The following is an 18,401-nucleotide window of genomic DNA, read 5'->3' as shown; positions in this document are numbered from 1 at the left end:
TGGATGGAGGCAAGGTTGTTGACAGGATTTGAAAATGAGAAGCAGATAGATGCTTTTTATGACATCAATCTTGCAGGACCACTACTTACAGATATTTGTCATTAGTCTTTGTTGGGTATGTAACTTTGCAAAACAAAAACAATGGGTTCCTTTAAAAAGAAAATCAATATTACAAATAATTTCCAATGGTCACCCTGGAAATTGAACCCAGACCTAGCTTGATACAAAGCCATATGTAGCCCTATGTAGCTCCTATAGCTCAGTTGGTAAGGTAATGGCTTGGGATCAAGCTAGGTCTTGGTTTGATCCCTGGGGTGACTGTCGAAAATTATCTATACGGTTCTTACTATTACTAGTGATTCATTTTAGGTAAGTCAATATTCTCTTACCTTATAACCAGGAAGTTCTCCACCCTCACCAGGCTTTGCTCCTTGTGCCATTTTGATTTGTATGTCATCTGCATTAGCAAGGTATGCAGCAGTGACACCAAAACGACCAGATGCAACCTGTTTTATGGCAGACCGCTTGTTGAATTCAGGATCCTGGTTTAGGTAACGATTAGCATCCTCTCCTGCAGAAGAAGAAGAAAAAAAAAAAAAATGTTAATGCATACACATAATTCTTTGTTTTCTTGAGGAACACATTTTATATAACCATGGCATTAATTATAACTCACTTCATTCCTGACTGTTACAAACAAAATCTTTTTAAATTTTACCTCCTTCACCAGTGTTCGATTTGCCACCAACTCTGTTCATGGCAATGGCAAGTGTAGTATGTGCCTCAAGTGAGATGGATCCAAAACTCATCGCTCCAGTTGCAAAGCGCTTTACTATCTCTGAAGCTGGTTCAACTTCCGAAATGTCAATACTCTCTTGGCTTAGGTTTAGCTCAAACTGACCACGAATTGTACATCCTTTAATGGACTCCATAGCAGATTCACGGAACTTGTCATACTGGGAAGTATTGCGTTTCTTTGCTGCAACCTGTAATGCATTATCAATTGTTGAAAATAAACACAGAGAATTACAGTTTTGTGAAAGTAGTTATTATATATATATATATATATATATATATATATATATATATATATATATATATATATATATATATATATATATATATATATATATATATATATATATATATATATATATAGATAAATACTTACTTGAAGGTTAGCAATAGATTCAGGATCATTTATGTGCTTCTCCCCACCCTTTCGCCAATGGTAATATCCAGGATTTCGCAAAACAAGTGTGTCACACTCCTGGTCGCTGTAGCTGAGATAATGACGTTCAAGGGCTTCTTGAGCTACTGTCTCCATAGTTATGCCACCAATACGAGATGCAGTTCCCTGTGTGGAAAAGTAGGGAACAGAATGGCTATCAGCATAGGTAATGCTAAACATGGTTAATGAAGTTCACTTGGGTAAAAAAAAAAAAATAATAATAATAAAAAAAACATATATATATATATTTTGCAAATTGTAAAACTTATCATAATTTTGCTAGTAATTTGACTTGATCTTAATGAAATCAACTCTATAACTTCAGCATCAAAAACAACTTCTCTGCCTTTCTATACAAACATACAACAAGCTCAGCCTATTCATTACTTACCTTGAAACATTTGTTGATGATATCTTCAGCAATACCCACAGCTTCAAAAATCTGAGCACCTTTGTAAGACTGCAATGTGGAGATTCCCATCTTGGCCATGACTTTGGAAATGCCACGCTCCATAGCTGCACAGTAATTCTGTCAAGAGAGTTTGTTGCTTCCTTAGGTAACACATGAATGGATCAAACTTAAAATATACTTTTGTTTACCAATTCAGAGTACAACTTGGAAATTAGTATCAAGCATGGGTTACCTATCCATTGACTAAAATATACATACATACATATACCAAGGCTTCTTTCCCCCTTACCAGGGGGGTAGCCAAAAAGGACAAGGCACAAAAACATTCCCACCCATTTCATCCCCGAAAACACTCCACACCCCTCCACCCTCCCTCCCATCTTAGCACCTCCTAGATGACGGGTCATCCCTGCACCCTGTCCACTGCCCTGGGTCAGAAGCAGTGTCGCAGGACACAGCACATCCACAGCAAGGCCACTTCATTAAATCGGCGACCCCCCCTCTCCGTCCCCCCATATAAAGGAGAGGACGGGGAGAAATTCCTTTGGGCTGCGTCAAAAATTTTTGCTCACACACACTACCTCACCCCCATTCCCCTGTCCAATCCACCTCATGCATCACATCATTTTCCATATACAACCATTCTCCATTCACCCCTGTCTTCTGTCCTCTCCCGTCCTTCCTCAACCAACATTCCAACATATTATAGTATTTCCATTCTTCACTAACAACTAACCCTATTACTTCCATAATGCTGGGTAAAGTTAGCTTGTGTACAAAGAATGTCACATTTGAAAATAATTTAAAACTATGTTAAACTTTTGGATATCAGAAAACCTATTCCAGGCAGGCCTATACAGCCTGTTCTTAAAATATGCTAACAATCAAGTATTTCTTTTTGATGAATTTTGTTACTTTTATTCCTCTGCCCTCATTTCCTGAATTACTGATCATTTGATTCTACTCTAATTTATCTAGTTGTATTAACCTAACTGAAATGCATTGAAAAAGAACTATACTCCCATTTCTATATTTTGAAAGGTGGGCATAACATTTCTGATCTACTTGTTTTTATGTACAACAAAATGTGGAACTAGATTTTACAGAAACAATATGTCAATCCTTCATAGTCAATAACTAATCATAACCGACCAGACTTCATATAAGATTTCACTAGGTGTACTAAATAATAAAAACATTTCCAAAAAATCTAGTATATAACTGGTTTTCCAACTGGTTGACATGTATTCATGAACAAATAAAAAAGAAATTCTAATTTCACTGGACAAACATTTCTACATTTATATATATACATACACATATAGATACTTACTTTAAATATTTCACCATCTGTTATATTGCTATCAACTACTCCTTCAGCCTTGAGTGCTGTCATGGTTTCAAACACAAGGTATGGGCAGATAGCATCAGCACCATATCCAAGCAAGACACATATATGATGCACCTCCCTGAAAATGATACATTTTCTCATGTATATACATGCATATATATATATATACCAAAGGCTTTTTTCCCCCCTTACATGGGAGGTAGCCAAAAGACAATGGCATAGAAACCACTCCCACCCATTCCATCCCCTACCTACTCCACCTCCCCTCTACCCTCTTCCTTCACTCTTATCTTGGCACCTCGTGGATGACGGGTTATCCCTGCATCTTGTCCACTGCCCAATTTTTTTTTTTTAATTTTCTCATGTAATCTACAAAATAGACTGAAGTGGGGTACATACCGTATATACCCATGTAACACTCAATCTCATGTAAAACCCAACCCTCTTACCTCTAAACTTGTCATATACCTTGTGTAAAAGTTGACCTTAAAGTTTCAGGATTATTCTTTACACAGAACACCTCATATTACAATGTCCCACCCTAGTCATAACCAGATGTTTATCCCACAGAACCACCACATGCATGAGTCTATTATATTGGCTCCAACTGAACCTAAACTTTACTGCCCAAGAAAATTAATTCATACATACATATATATACCAAAGGCTTTTTCCCCCTTATAATGGAGGTAGCCAAAAAACAAAGGCATAAAAACCACTCCCACCCATTCCATCCCTAATACACACTCCCCTCCACCCTTTTCCTTCCCTCTTATTTTGGCACCTCCTGGGTTTAATGAAGAAAATAAATTCACCCTCTTGAAATATTTTACCCTGGCTAATGCCAATTTCATTATGCCTAGAGAACCCCTGGGAAGTAGAAGTCTAAAAAGATATCACACCTGAAATATCATAATCCTTTATCATTTAAGAGACCATATTCATCCCTTTTAAGGATTTTATCCTAACTAATGCTAGAAAATTTTGTCTCACTTAACAGTAGCTCTGAACAATAAACAGTTAATATCTTCATAAAGTTTGGTTTTAAAGAAATGTTACCTAGCTTCTCCAGTCTCAAGTATGAGGCCGACTTGCATCCGTTGTCTCTCCTCAATTAGGTAGTGATGTGCTGCCCCAAGAGCCATCAGAGTAGAAACTGGTATTCTGGTGCAACAAAATAAAATTGTAGTGCCTTAAAATTTCATTAAACTGTTGAGAGTACACCATATATCAAAATAGTCATGGAGATAGTGGGATAAAGAGAGAGAAAGGAAAATGGAGAAATAGAAGAAGAGGGATAAAAAAAGGAGAAGAGAGAAGAGAGAGAGGGGGAGGAAAGGAGGTGATGATAGAGAGAGAGAGATGGTGATGGAATGAGATGGTAATGGAGTGAGAAGGTGATGGAGGGGGAGAGCTGGAGGAGAGAGAGAGAGGGGGGGAGAAGGAGAAGGAACAGGAGGGGAAGAGGAAGAGACAGCAGGGGAGGAAGGAGAGTGAGAGAGGGGGAGGAAAGAGAAAGAGAAAGAAGGTAAGGAGAGAAAGAGATAGGGAGGAGAAAGAGTCAGAGGGATAAGAGAGAGAGAGAGAGAAAGAGAGACATGTATAACTGTTAAATCACACAATACATGAGCCTGCTTAGTGTTCTCTTGAGGACGTTAGTTCAAGACACTGAAGATACATCATGAGCTATTCAGACTTGTACAGGTGATGACTTAACATGGTATGATCTGCATTCTATCCGACAGATATGTGAACTGGGAAAACATCCTCAAAAGATCATGCAACTAAAGCAGCGACCATTTATAAAGATTCTGTTACTTACCTTTTAGGTCCGGAATTCCTATCTGAAAGCACTATAAGCTGACAACCATCAGTGGCAGCCTGACACGCTTCGTTGCAAATACGCTCAAGTGCTTGCAACAGTCCTTCTTTCCCATCCTCTAAGGGGTACGTGATATCAATCACCCTCGAGCTCCACCCACGGTGTTTTATCTTTTTCAGCACCTGTGGCAGCAAAAAAATAGATAAGTGAATAAATCTATTACATTCTAGTAATTCCCTCTTATGAGGAATTTAGACATACTTTGACTTGGCCACCCTCTTACAAGAGTATTATGTCTCAATGCCAGCAATTCACCAGCCCCTCTATTCATGAGGATAATCTTGTACAGATATCAAAAGATAATGGAATTATAGAGGAAAATTACAGGTTTGTTAGGTAATAGAATGGGGGGTAAATAGATATGCATGGTATCTTTCAATTAGGAATATTGGGTACTATAATCAGTGCTAGAAGGAATGCAACAAGACACATGTCCCCCAAAGCATGGCTCAACAGCCAGAGCTCGTTTACTTCCACAGTTTCTCATGACAGCATTCCCTATAGATGACCCTTCATCCATAAGTAGTTAAGACAGAAGTAAAAACAAATAAGTGTTGGATGGCTACAAGTTGAGTGAGGGGATAAGGGTGTTATATTCTGGTAAAGGAAAGGTGCCAAAATTAAAACATACCTCGACTCTTTATGCAAAAATTAAAAGCAACAAGTAAATGAAATAAAATTAATATATAAATCAAATAAAGAAAAATCCCCAGTCCCCATACTCCACCCCATTTGGTGTCTTTTAGGATGCTCATTTACTATATATTGAGGTGTATAGGATGACTGTGTACATTCAAACAATAACTCAAACTAACCTTCAGCCCTTCAATTGAGAGAATGGGATTTTCCAGGAAGAGGCGATGACACTGCTCAGCACTAGGTTCTAAGATATTTGACTCGGGACCTACAATAGACATAGATAGAAAATACAGGTTTTAGGGTTATCAGTTTGTGAAATAAACACTAATATGAAGAACCAAATAACAACATAAGTATAAAATAACCTCCCATTATACATTACTACCCCCTTGGGTTTAAGAAATATAAGGAATTACTTACCAATTGGACAAGCAAGTGACATAACAACTTTCTCTCTGAATGGGTCAATGGGAGGGTTGGTGACCTGGGCAAAGAGCTGTTTAAAGTAATCATAGAGAAGAGGCTGGAACTGAGACAAGCATGCGAGTGGAGCATCGTTACCCATTGAACCAAGGGCTTCCTTCCTGAAGAAGAAAATGGAAAGAAATTGAATGAAAACTACAGATGTGATTTTTTATTTATTTCCTGTTAGAAGAAATTTAATACTTAATAGACAAAGAAACTGAAAGGAAAAAAGAGAGAGAGGGGGAAAGGAGAAAGAGGCAGACAGAGAGAGGGGGGAAAGGAGAGGGAGAGAGGAAAGGGTGAAGAGGAAAGATAGGAAAGGAAGAGAGAGAGAGGAGGCAAGAGGATGAGAGAAAGAGAGCAGGAGAGAGATATAAAGACAGTGATATAGAAAAAGAGAAAGAAAACGAAACAGAGACAGAGTGAAAATGAGAAGGAGAAAGAAAGAGTGACAGAGACAGAAAGACTGAGAGACAGTGAAAGAGTGAGAGAGATAGAGATACAGAGAGACAGACAAGGAAAGAATGACAGACATCATATAAACATACATTTTTTTTGCTGGTCATTGAAATATGTCCCTTAAGATGTAGTAAAAGATTAAGAAGAAAAAGAAGCATTCAAACACATACTTACTGTGTCTTGACCATGGGCAACAAAAGCATACTGATGGTCTCGAGTGTATAACCAAACATGCCAAGTCGCCTGTCACCTCCGAATGTTCTGCGTATGGCTGTCATTTCATCTACATCTCCCGCAGAGGTACATGAAGTTGGTGTTGGCACAGTTCCACTGGACACTGATGACTCATCATCAGTATTTTCATTCAAAGCGTAGAGGTCCTTCATTGTAAACTGTGGGAAAATAATTTTGAAAGAGTTAGTGACTTACACAAATACTGTGTACACACCTGTAAAAGGGAAAATCTTTGCCATCCCATTTTTCAGTAATATATCAAAATCCATTTTAGTGACTTTAAATCCATGCCTTACATTTATATCAATCAATTGGTGCCTGACTAGGAACTTGTGGGCCAAGACAGCTGACAATGGAATTGAGGCCCTCCAATACATTTTTTTAAGAATAAATGAATTGCCATCTGTGATGCATAAAAATGAAGCTATCCATGACCAATAATAGTTATCTGTTTACAGTGGTTCTGAAGACAACATTAGACAGCATCATTTTCCCACCCCTCATCTTCAAATCCCATCACTGTCCTCACCTTCAACTACAAATGTAGCCCCAAGGAGCTAGTACTAGTTCTCTGAACTCAAAGGAAAATTGTCAAAGTTGACAAGGAAGGAGTATACATTGGTATTTGTTCCAGAGATGAAATACCATCTCCTTAACATTGGTCTCCAGGTGTAAGGGAGTTAATATGTTTTAAATATGGGCAATGGGAAGACAATTCTCTCTAGTATCGTTACTTCATCCCACAGCACCATTATAACCCTTAGGTGCTTGTCTGATCCTGTCATAAGTGCAGTGTTATCAGCAAACAACAACTGGTTTATCTTTCACTTTTCTCCATTTTCTTTAACCACCTCCAATCCCCAGCCCATCACCCTTGTGTTTACCTCTCGCACCACCCCATCCATGTATAAACTGAACAGCCAAGGCAACATAACACATCCATGGCGAAGTCCCACCTTTACCTCAAACCACTCACTCTCTCCATTTCTGATTCTAACACAGGCTCTCCTCCTCTCATAAAAATTCTTGATTGCTCTTAACATCTTTCCTCCTATCCCATATATCTGCAATACCTCCCACAGTGCCTTCCTGTCTACCCTGTCATAAGCCTTTTCTAAATCCATAAAGGCCCAAAAAACATCCTTACCTTTTCCTAAAGCTTTCTCACATATCTGTCTTAACACAGAAATCTGATCCACACAACCCCTACCTGTTCTAAACCCACACTGTTCCTCACCAATTACTCCCTCTGTTCCTCTAATTCTCTCAATCAAAGCCCTCCCATAAGCCTTCCCAACTACATTTCATAACCTGATACCTCTGAAACTACTACACTCACACTTGTCCCCCCTTGTAAAGTGGAACTATACAGGTACTCCTCCAGTCCCCCAGCACTTTACCCTCTTAAACAAACCTTGAAATTTAACCTCACCAGCCAATCCACCATCATTATACCTCTTTTTTAGACATCCTGCATTACACCCATCCAACCCAGGTGCCTTACCTGGTCTCATCATCTTAACAACTGCCTTCACTTCATCTTTCCTTATTTCTCCTCCATTTTCTTTGCTCATCACTGCCATTTTCTTAGTGCTAACCACTTCAACTACCTTTCCCTCCCTATCCTCCTTCACATTTAGCAACCCCCTAAAATAATCTGCCCATCTTTCTCTCATTGCCGTCTCTTCCATTATCATCTCTCTATCTGCACCTTTTACCTTTTCTTCTCTACTTGATTCACCTCCTCTTCCTCTCTTAGTTTCCTTCCAAAACATCTTTTCATTACTTTCAAAATTTTCTGTCATACTCTTACCCCATTGCACATCTGCTCTCCTCTTTGCCTCCTTTATCTTATGCTTTACTTCTCTTCTCTTTACTTTGTACCTCTCATATGATTTTCTCATCCTATTTTGTAACCACTCTGTGAATGCTCTCTTCTTCAACCTTCCTTGCTTCCTCATCCCATCACTCACTACCCTTCCTTCTATTTCCTCCCGTCTTCCGTGTTCCACACACCATTTTTGCACACCTTGTGACTCCCTCCTTGAACCATCCCCATTCCTCCTCCACTCTTAGTTCTACTCTATCCTTTAGTCCCTCCCACTCTTCTCTCAGCTTCTTGTACTCCTTTTCTTAAATATATATATATATATATATATATATATATATATATATAATATATATATATATATATATATAATATTATATATATATATATATATAATATTATATATATATATCATATATATATATATAAATATTATATATATATGAATATTATATATATATATATATTATATATATATATATGAATATTATATATATATATATTTATATATATGCATGCCACACAAAGTGAAGAATATATGCAAGATTGAGAAAATACAATGGGCAGCATCCAAACTGGTCCCCAACCTTAGAGATATACCATATTAAGAAAGATCAAATGTACTGGGTCTGCCAACTTTGAAAGATGAAAGAGAAAGAGGTGACATGATTACATTTTTCAGGACACTAAAGGGGACACATTGCATTGACAGTAGAGATCTCCTGATTAAAGATGGGAGGGCTTTAAGTGGTCTGATTCTACAGGGCTAGATCATAGCAAAAGGAGGGGGGCAGTCACCTTTTGTCAGCTCTCTTAATGTGAAACAGTTGAAGAAACATGGTCAAAGTTGATGGGTTCTTGGGCCCAGTCTAGAGACAGTGTTAGCCACTCAATACTGCATATCCAGATAGAGATAAGGGTGTTTATGGGTTCTGAAGATGTCTGTCTTACAGGACCACCATTTGTACATACCCATCACTGGTCACAGTCAGAAAATACAACTTCTCAAATGGAACAATAGATAAATGGAACAGTCTTCCTAGAATACAGTATCCAGTGACTGTAAACAGCTTAGAAATATTATATTGGATTAGAAAATAAATACACATAAGAATAAATATGCTTTGCTGATAACCACATATTACAATAAGTGCGTAAATGTAACACACTCACCATCTAAGTGTCCAGGAAATGCATGAAGAAGTTAGAGGAATTTTAGATCATGGCATAGAAGATACTAGATATATAAATACAGAAAGCATGGGGTTAAAGTATATGTTACAGTTGAAAATGGAAACATAAAAATAAAAAAGATAAAGACCAAGAAAGGGACAGGAGATGTATCATATACAAAGTGAACAAAAGTGTGGATGCAAGGTAAGAAGTAAGGGGGTTACAGATGGAAGTGTAGGAGGAGTAAAGGGGAGAGGAGAGGAAGGGCAGGCAGGTGATACTGTATTGTATTTCATGACCAATAACCAGCACTTTTATCCTTGGGGACAATAGCATGTCAAAGAAGTACAATCATGGAGGAGGTAAAAGAGAGATTTAAGGAGGATAGCAGAAAGGAGGGATAGTAGAAATTGAAGATGATCAGCATTCTTTAAATGGATATCATATCAATCTCCAATCATAAGAGAATGCTGACTGACTTTGATCCATTGGGCGATTTCTCTAAAGTTCATAAGATAATGACTGCATAAAACTGATGCAGTCAGTATCTCATATGGAGAGGAAAAGGGAAGCAAAAAAAGAAGGAAGAAGAGGATGAGAAACAGGAAGAGGAAGAGGAACAGGAGGAAGAGAAATATGAGGAGATGAAGAGGAGGAGGGAGAAAGAGAGAGAAAAAAAAGGAGAATATTATTTGGAGGAATAGGAGACCTTAGTATTTGTAAAGGAAAGGGGAAGTAGTGAGCACTTTATTATTTCATCAGCAACAACCAGTGCTTTTATCCTTGGAAAATACTACTGCATCAAAGAGACGAGTTATAGAGGTAATGGAGGAAAGATTTAAGAAGTACGGGAGACAGGAGGGATAGTGCAAGTTGAAAATGCTCAGCATACTTTTTGGAGTTAAGATTCATCTCCAATTATAAAAGAATGCTGCATGATTCTGGTCCATTGGGTATTACAAAAGCCACAAAAATATTGACTGCATAGAATTTTTATCTATCTTCATACCAAGGGCTTCTTATTATAAGGGAGGTAGCCAAGTCATACACTAGCTCCCATCCACCACCCTTTTTTTCCACATAAAACTTGTGCAGACAATACCATATATGGGGTGAAACTAATTAATTAAAAGCAAGAATAATAATGAAAGTCAATGCAAGTCCAACTGTTCTGAAATTTGTCATTTTTTTTCTTTAATACTTTGTATTATACATAGTTAAGATTTTTTATATTTCAATTATCACTTATCATTTATTCATGTTCTTTGGAAAAAACATTTCCATCCGTATCTACACGATTGAAACATGCCAATATTTCAATTATCTGTGGTTAAAACTTTATAAACACTGAATATTTACATTTCTGTGATTTATTCATGTTCTTTGGGAAAACTTGTGTATCCACACCTACAAATATCTAAAATGAATGTCTATGTCCACAGTAGCAGAAAATTAACTCCATACCAAAACCACCTCTAGTTATAAATACATTAATGAGATCAATATTAAGATGATCTTCATGTATTCTATTTTGGCTAATACTAAACAGTTCTATTCAGCTTCATGGGCATGGGTGACCTCTCATGATCCCCCTTTGGCCAAGTAAGCCTGTGTGGTGTCAATGTATCATATGAATATTATTTTATTTTAACCAATTTCTATATTTATTTGTCCCAAGGACAATTAATTAATCATTCTATTGTACTAACTTCATCTTGAAATAGATCCATGGTTAACAGGTATTCTGCAACAGCTATCATGTTCTTGTCTGGGTAGGGCAAGAGTGGGTTAGTCTAAAATGAGGCACTTTATATCCTCTGTGTGGTGAGTGCAAGTGTTTGGGGCCTTTGTCAGTTTTCTAGTGCTGGTTTTCTGATACAAGTACAAATTTGTATGAATGTGTTGTGAGGTACAGGTGGCAGGTTGTTGAAAATGCTTGAGTAGTATGTTGCTTTTTTCCAGTTGGTTGTGTTTGTGTACCGTAATGCGATGGGAAAGATATGTGGGTTTCAGGTATCTTGTATATAATTGTGTGCCTATCATTTCCATGTGCTGTTCTATGGGTAAAATTTTAATTTCTGTGTGCACATTTAATTGAGGTGATTTTAGTCAATCTGGTCATTTTTCTTAAAACTCAGTTTTGTGTTGTTTGCATAACTGTTGGGAACCAGGCTGTGGAGGCATGGTTGTGTGCAGTTCTTATTAGTCATTTATATGCTATGATTACTTTTTCTTCCTAAACAAAACCAGCACTTACTACAGATATTTGTATGTTTAATTTTTTGTTCGTTTTCATTGTCAGATCCCTGATGGTGGGTTGAAGGATATGGGCATATAAAAAGTGAAGCCTATGATTTTTAAGGTTTCTGTTCATTAGTAGAAGTAGGTTATTTAATCTGCTCCTCTTTTCTTATGTGTACAATGGAAAAAAAAATTATGCTTTTTGTATTACTCTGGGCAGCATTTCATGTTTTTGTATACTTCTCAATGAAAGTATGTATCATCTCATATTTACTCCAACAAAGTCCAACTTTGAAAGTTTCTGCTTTGATAAATAATTGACAGAGAATTTCTGCTTACTCTAACCAGATAATTAGGTGGCTTTACATACCTGAAAGGTGAATAAACAAGTTTAATTCTGTGTAATTATTATCAAACAACATTTCTAATGCTTATCTAGTTTACATAATAAAATCCCATTATCAATGTTACTTCTGCTAACATAATGCACCAACCTGTTCTTCAATCCATTTGGAGTGTGGTCTAGATCTTGCAATTTGCAGTTTCAGCTCCTCGTCCTTCGTGACCACTTTCTCCACAGTGTCTACCAGTAGCATACGTCCTGGTTTCAATCGCCCCTGGACACAGGAAAATTAAAGTGAAAAGCTGAACTTGTGACTCACATTCAATGATGGGTTTGTGCCAGGCAGAAAGCCTTGAGTTAATAAAAGAAAAGAGAAGAAAAGAAAGATAACAATGGACAGAACAGAGCAGCAAGTAAATGACTAACATAAAAAAAAAGGCAGCAGAGGTGTTTTAACTATGTTTGCAATATCTACTGAAGAAATCAAATAAAACAAAAGCCAAACACCAAAGCAATCAAAGTTAGAATTGAAGCAGAAAAAAGAATGAAATGCCAATGAAGAAGAGTTTATACAAATGAAAGAGAAAAGAAAAGCATTCAAGGAAGAAGAATCTTTATCCTCCACCAAAAGGCCACCTTGAAGACTCTTAAAGGCCCTTCAGGATCAAAGATTCATTTATGCTAAATATAATTGTCTGATAGTAGTCAAAATAATGTCATTACATGTTCCAGAAAGTCATAATGGTTCACAAATATCCAGTATTATTTTCTTGCTAAAAATTTCTTGGTCTTTTCCCTGTATTGTTGTTTTGCTTTTTCCAATGTTTTTACGTCAGAAAAAAATTGTCTATATCTTATCTTAGAGCCATACATGAATCACTACTCCCCAATTTACCCAAAAGTTTCAAGTAATTGTCAACCATGTTGAAATAACTATTTTTTCCTTCTGAGTTATTCATGTACACAATGGTCATGATTCATACCTTGTGGAACTATACTTATTACTCATTTCCAATTTGAGTCCTATATTTTCCTCCAAAAATTTGTCTTAGTCTTCCAGTAAAGATATTTGTGCTTAGTTCAAATAATGGATCTGTATACTTGTTTGCATACCTCAATATTCTTTCCTTCTTGTCTAATTTTCACAGCCTATTTCTTATCATCCCTACTGAGATTTAATTTTCCTAAATCTTGGATTTTCACCCAGTTTCTTGCTGCAGTCTGGATCTAATTACCATAATCTCATGGATTATCATTTAGAGCTGTGCACATATTCTTTTGTCCAGCATCAGTTCATTTGTTATCTGTTAAACCTTGTCTTCCATATATAGAAATACTGAAGCTGTAATACACTCAAATGTGTGAAAACAAATATGGCAAATGGAATTTGAGGACTGAAATATTGGAAAGCAGAGGGATTGGATGAGGCAAGTTAAGAGATTATAAAAAGAAGTTTGGTGACTAGTACATGGTTGGTATGAATGCATATTGTATTAACCTAACAGTAATGTACAGGAAAGGAGCTAAGCTTATGGAGTCCCATATTTCTCTATCTATCACACTTGACTTCAATTCATTTATGATTTTAGATTGGATGTCTTCTGTTATGCCATTTCAAGTTATGTTCCTTATAAAGAGGAGCACCCAAAGACTGGAATAGAGCATGCACTGTGCCAATTCAATCAATCATTGTGTTGCTCCAGGTCTCTCAGGGCTCCCAAAGTCACAAAAGAGATGTCCAATTTATAACGAAAAATGAAGCAAGCTCAAATTTAAGAACTATAGAGATGGCTTGTGGAATATCCTATAGTGTATGGCAGCATCATAATATTAATGATAATGGAAGCAAAGGAGACAATTAAAGAGGAACAGTAGTTTTTATAAGAGGTGTTGTGAAGATCAAATAGTTATTCTAAAATAGCTGAGCAACTAAACATGTGAGGAAGGGAGGGAAGTAACTACACTACTTTATGGATTTGAAGAAGACATATGACAGTAGGACTTTGAGAGATTATGAAAATGTATACTCGTAGAGTGGTAGGGGGTGAATTTAGAGGAAGCAATTTTTATGTTAAAGAGGGTGAAGCTTGTGTAAAAGTGGGCAGTTAGGAAAGATGTCTGCAGTGAATATTGGATTGAGTAAGTTTGGGAACATTCCCATGACAATTTGAGTTATATATAGATAAAATAATGGGAGAACAGAATGCAACTTCCAAGTAGCATAATCAATTTGGAGAAAATTATGAAGAATGGATGACAAACATTCTTTCCTTGGAGATGGTAACATTCTACCAACAGTGTTGAGCAGGTGCTTACAGAGGATGGTGAGTGAGTTTGCTAAAGTATATGAGAGGAGAAAACCAAGTTCATTTGTCTAAGAGTAATGTTATGGTGGTATCCAAGGGTGGAAGGAACAAAGCTGATGTACAGTTGAATGAAAAGAGGAGAGAATAAAAGACAAAGTTATTGATATCTGGGTACAGACAGACATGAAAATGGAGGAACAAAGAGTCAGATTGATGGAAGTGGAGAAAGTAGGACTTGATGTTACAAGAATGGATAGCATGAAAAATTTAGAGATTAGGCAGAGAATGGGAGAGGAAACAAAGGCATTGGAAAAGTAGCACAGAGTTCCAAGGTAGTTTGGGCATAGGGAAAGATTAAATGAAGAAAGAATAGGAAATAGTGTGTGGAAAGCACAAGCAGATGGAGTGACCTGAGGGGAAGACCAAGACTAGAATGAAGGAGGCTTTGGCTGCACATGGTGTGTATGTTGGGCAGGGAAGTGTGTGTAAAATACAAGAGGTAATGGAGGGTAATTGTAAATAGATGAAGGAATGAAAGTATGCTGCTACCCAATGAGATATTTTTCTCACCTGCTTTGTAATTTACATTTGAATGGATGAGGAGGGGAGGGGGGGTCACCAAAAGGTGAATCAGTGGGGATAAACCAACTCCTGCTATTGGGCCCTATTTGTAAGAGACGTGCCTTTCTTCATTGCTATTGGTTCATCTCAGTCACTCAGTGAAAAGATTTTGTGGAGCTGTCTGGAACAAGTGAATGTCAGTGCAGAATGTATTGTGCTCATACTGTACATACACATGCCTTCTATATACAGTATCTATATTTGTTGTTTAAATAGGAAAGAAGCAGAGGAATGCACACATAGATAAGAGTACTGATAACTACAAGGTTTGCCTGGCACCCACAAAATAAAAATAAATACAAATGAAGTATCCAATGTTTTCCATCTCAGCAACCAAGGTGTACCTGTTTTCTGTCAAGACTAACGGGTTAGAACAAAGAATACAATAAAAATTGTGGGCCACATGTATGACATAGAATGGGCTGTACTGAGAAATAATAATATAATCAAAATACTAATTTAGTCAAGAACATATAAATTAGTACAATCACACTGACATTTTGAGCTAAAAAATGCCATTACAAACATGTTAATACAGTACTAATATATCTAACCATCATAAATATATTACAGCAATAATAAATATACAAAATATCTAAAAAATTTATATCAATAATTAATAATCTGGAGTACCACTTAAGACTGTAATGATCAATTATTCTGAGTAAAGTCAGCTGTGGTACTGAAGATGATCAAGATTTTATTAGAATGGGGCTTACCTGATGGATTACTCACCTGTGCCACCTGTCCGATTGTATACCTTGGGCATCATGTTAAAATTTGGATCAAAATTATATTCAAAACCAAATGTGTGCAGTGAATCTCCGTATCAACTCCAGACACCGTTCTTAATATTCATCTTAAAAAAACATCATTCAATATCACAAGGTGTAGTTTTAGATTTGATCTTTAAAACAAGTGAATGTAGTTGTTTACTACCAAATTTGATCAACAAAATGCCCATGATATAGTAATTCATTCTCTGCTTCTCACACCTGTCGTTTTGCAGCTGCGTTATGAAGGCTCAACATGAAACCTGCTACAATGCTATGAGGATGAGTATGAGTATAATGTCCTGTGGAGTGATGAAGAATGAGATGATGGTGATAATGTTCCCTTATGGTGGGAAGGGGTTGGGTCAGGTCAGGTCAGGTCAGGTTTGGCTGCAACAGCTCACTAGGTCAACTTGATTGCCCTGCACCCTTGCCCCTGCCCTGCAATGCTTGCTTGCTTTTCCTGCTTATTATCTAGTATTATGATGGATGGTGCTTTCATTTTCAGTTGGTGACCACCATCACTGTCAGTATTAACACTGGCCTGCCGGCCAGAGACAGGAGAGGCTGCTGCTGCTGTTACCTTCTGCAGTATATTCTCTGGTGGAGTGTCATAGACCCCGACCTCCGAGGCCATCACCAACACCCGGTCCTTGGTGACATAGTAGCGAGAAGGACGCAAGCCATTTCTGTAAAAGGGAAGGAAGTTCGAAAGAGCAAGTTAGTCAAGGTGATTGTCGAGGAGCAGCCAGCAGCTCATCATGGTAGTCCTAAAAAATAGAAAAAAAAAAAAAAAAGAGGAACTCAAGAAGAGAAGGAACAGAAAAGGAATCGAGTTACGATAGTCATTATTACTTAGACAGTTTTGGCTCTTAATCTTCCGTGTACTGCCTGATACTCTACAACAATTTCATTTTTATAAACAAATTCTTTTGTCTTTCAAAACATTTTACCAGCCAAGTCTTTCATCACTGATTTCTGCCAAAATATGAATTGTTGTTGAGATATCAAGTTGACACAGTAATTATAGGTTATGGGCAGGGCAGTAAAAGAGGAGTGTCAATGATTAGTATTGTAGTGTCATGGTGTTTGACACATCAAGTATAGAAGTATTTTCAAGCAAACTAAGAAAAAATAATATCTTCATATCATAAAAAGATAACAATACAGTTTTCATCTTCAATACCTATCTATTACCCTGTGTTTTCTTCACTACTGGAGAGTCAAAACAAAGCAATTTCTATCCATTTACAGTTCCCTTCCTTACATACTTTTCCAAAACCATTTTCTCTTACAAACTGTCTCAGACTGTTTGATGCCTGATTCTCCACCCTTTCTTAATCATCAACATCAAAATTTTTGTGGGGTTGCTTTTCTTCTATCATATTCTACTACTAAAAGCCACAGGTCTTCTGCAAGAGACCTGGAACAACAGATTGAAAAAGTTGTTGCAAAAATGGTTGAACATATTTGCAAAAAAATTGATTTGTATATCTAGGATACTAGACCTAAAAACTAATTGAAATCTAAAAAATGTCCATCATTTTGTAATGTTTAACGGTTTTATTTAATCTAAAAATATCACATTAATGACAGCTGTAAAAAGTTGTCATAAAGTTGCTTGATATCACTCAACTTGTTTTCTCCATATACACTGAGAATGTTTTTTCACGGACTGATATATGAATGAATCTGGGATATAGTTAGATTACTACTATGCATGTGTTATTCCACTATACCAGGGTAAAATGGAATAAGTATAAATGTAATAGTGTAGTTGGTAAGGGGTATGGGTGGTTGTTAACTTAGAGGATCAGGAAAAGAACAGAGGAAAAGCAGTGTGTATTTAAGAAATGAGGAGGGTGTGGAGTTGAATTGTTGTATTGAGACATACAATTTTTGGGGGGCTTTCCTGGATTTGTAAGTGTGTGACAAACAGATGTGCTATGGAATGTGCTGTGGAAGTATGGGATGAGGGTAGTCAAAACTTTATATGTAACTAACACATATTATGAAAGGGGAAAAAATGGAGACAATGAGTGGCTTGAGGTAAAGGTGGGGTTATATATGGGTTGTGTAATAGGGTGGTGAAGGAAGTAAATCTGAGGATGCTAGGCATATCAGTGTATAGTCCAGTGCTCTAGAGACTAATCTAAAGACCAATCCTCAACTTGGTTGATAGTGAACTGAGTGACTGTAGTGGCAGTACTAACTCTGCAACTTCTAGTATGGGACAACACTTCCAGCCCCATGCATGATCAATATGTGTCCTTTGCTAATGCGTATTCAGTTGTATAACAATCTGAATTTAGTTTGTTTTCAGCTTGCAAATGCTTGTAAACCCTGTGGCAACTGTAATGACACAAGTGGACAGAATTAGAGGTGCTAACCTACCTCTTGGGGAAATCTGTTGATGTATACCTCTGAAATTCTGATTTCCATC

At 37.0% G+C, this 18,401-nt stretch overlaps 1 protein-coding gene across 1 annotated transcript in view; it reads right to left on the bottom strand.

The window, feature by feature from the left end:
* The window catches only part of LOC143037891 (uncharacterized), a 166,111-nt gene that overhangs the window by 31,525 nt on the left and 116,185 nt on the right, over positions 1-18,401 (bottom strand). The window contains exons 10-21 of the mRNA XM_076206526.1: positions 16,542-16,647; positions 12,410-12,532; positions 6,614-6,831; positions 5,936-6,099; positions 5,692-5,780; positions 4,817-4,998; positions 4,054-4,158; positions 2,977-3,112; positions 1,623-1,760; positions 1,172-1,357; positions 719-986; positions 390-571 (exon numbers count right to left, since the gene is read on the bottom strand). Of these exons, the coding sequence (XP_076062641.1) occupies positions 390-571; positions 719-986; positions 1,172-1,357; positions 1,623-1,760; positions 2,977-3,112; positions 4,054-4,158; positions 4,817-4,998; positions 5,692-5,780; positions 5,936-6,099; positions 6,614-6,831; positions 12,410-12,532; positions 16,542-16,647 (1,897 nt within the window). The remainder of the gene's footprint in view (positions 1-389; positions 572-718; positions 987-1,171; positions 1,358-1,622; positions 1,761-2,976; positions 3,113-4,053; positions 4,159-4,816; positions 4,999-5,691; positions 5,781-5,935; positions 6,100-6,613; positions 6,832-12,409; positions 12,533-16,541; positions 16,648-18,401) is intronic.

This window comes from Oratosquilla oratoria, chromosome 23, assembly GCF_046742065.1.
Source record: "Oratosquilla oratoria isolate Oo_2021 chromosome 23, ASM4674206v1, whole genome shotgun sequence".
In the NCBI taxonomy this organism is placed as follows: domain Eukaryota; kingdom Metazoa; phylum Arthropoda; class Malacostraca; order Stomatopoda; family Squillidae; genus Oratosquilla; species Oratosquilla oratoria.
The sequence above is the reverse complement of the archived record's forward strand: the minus strand, read 5'-3'. Positions and strand labels throughout refer to the sequence as shown.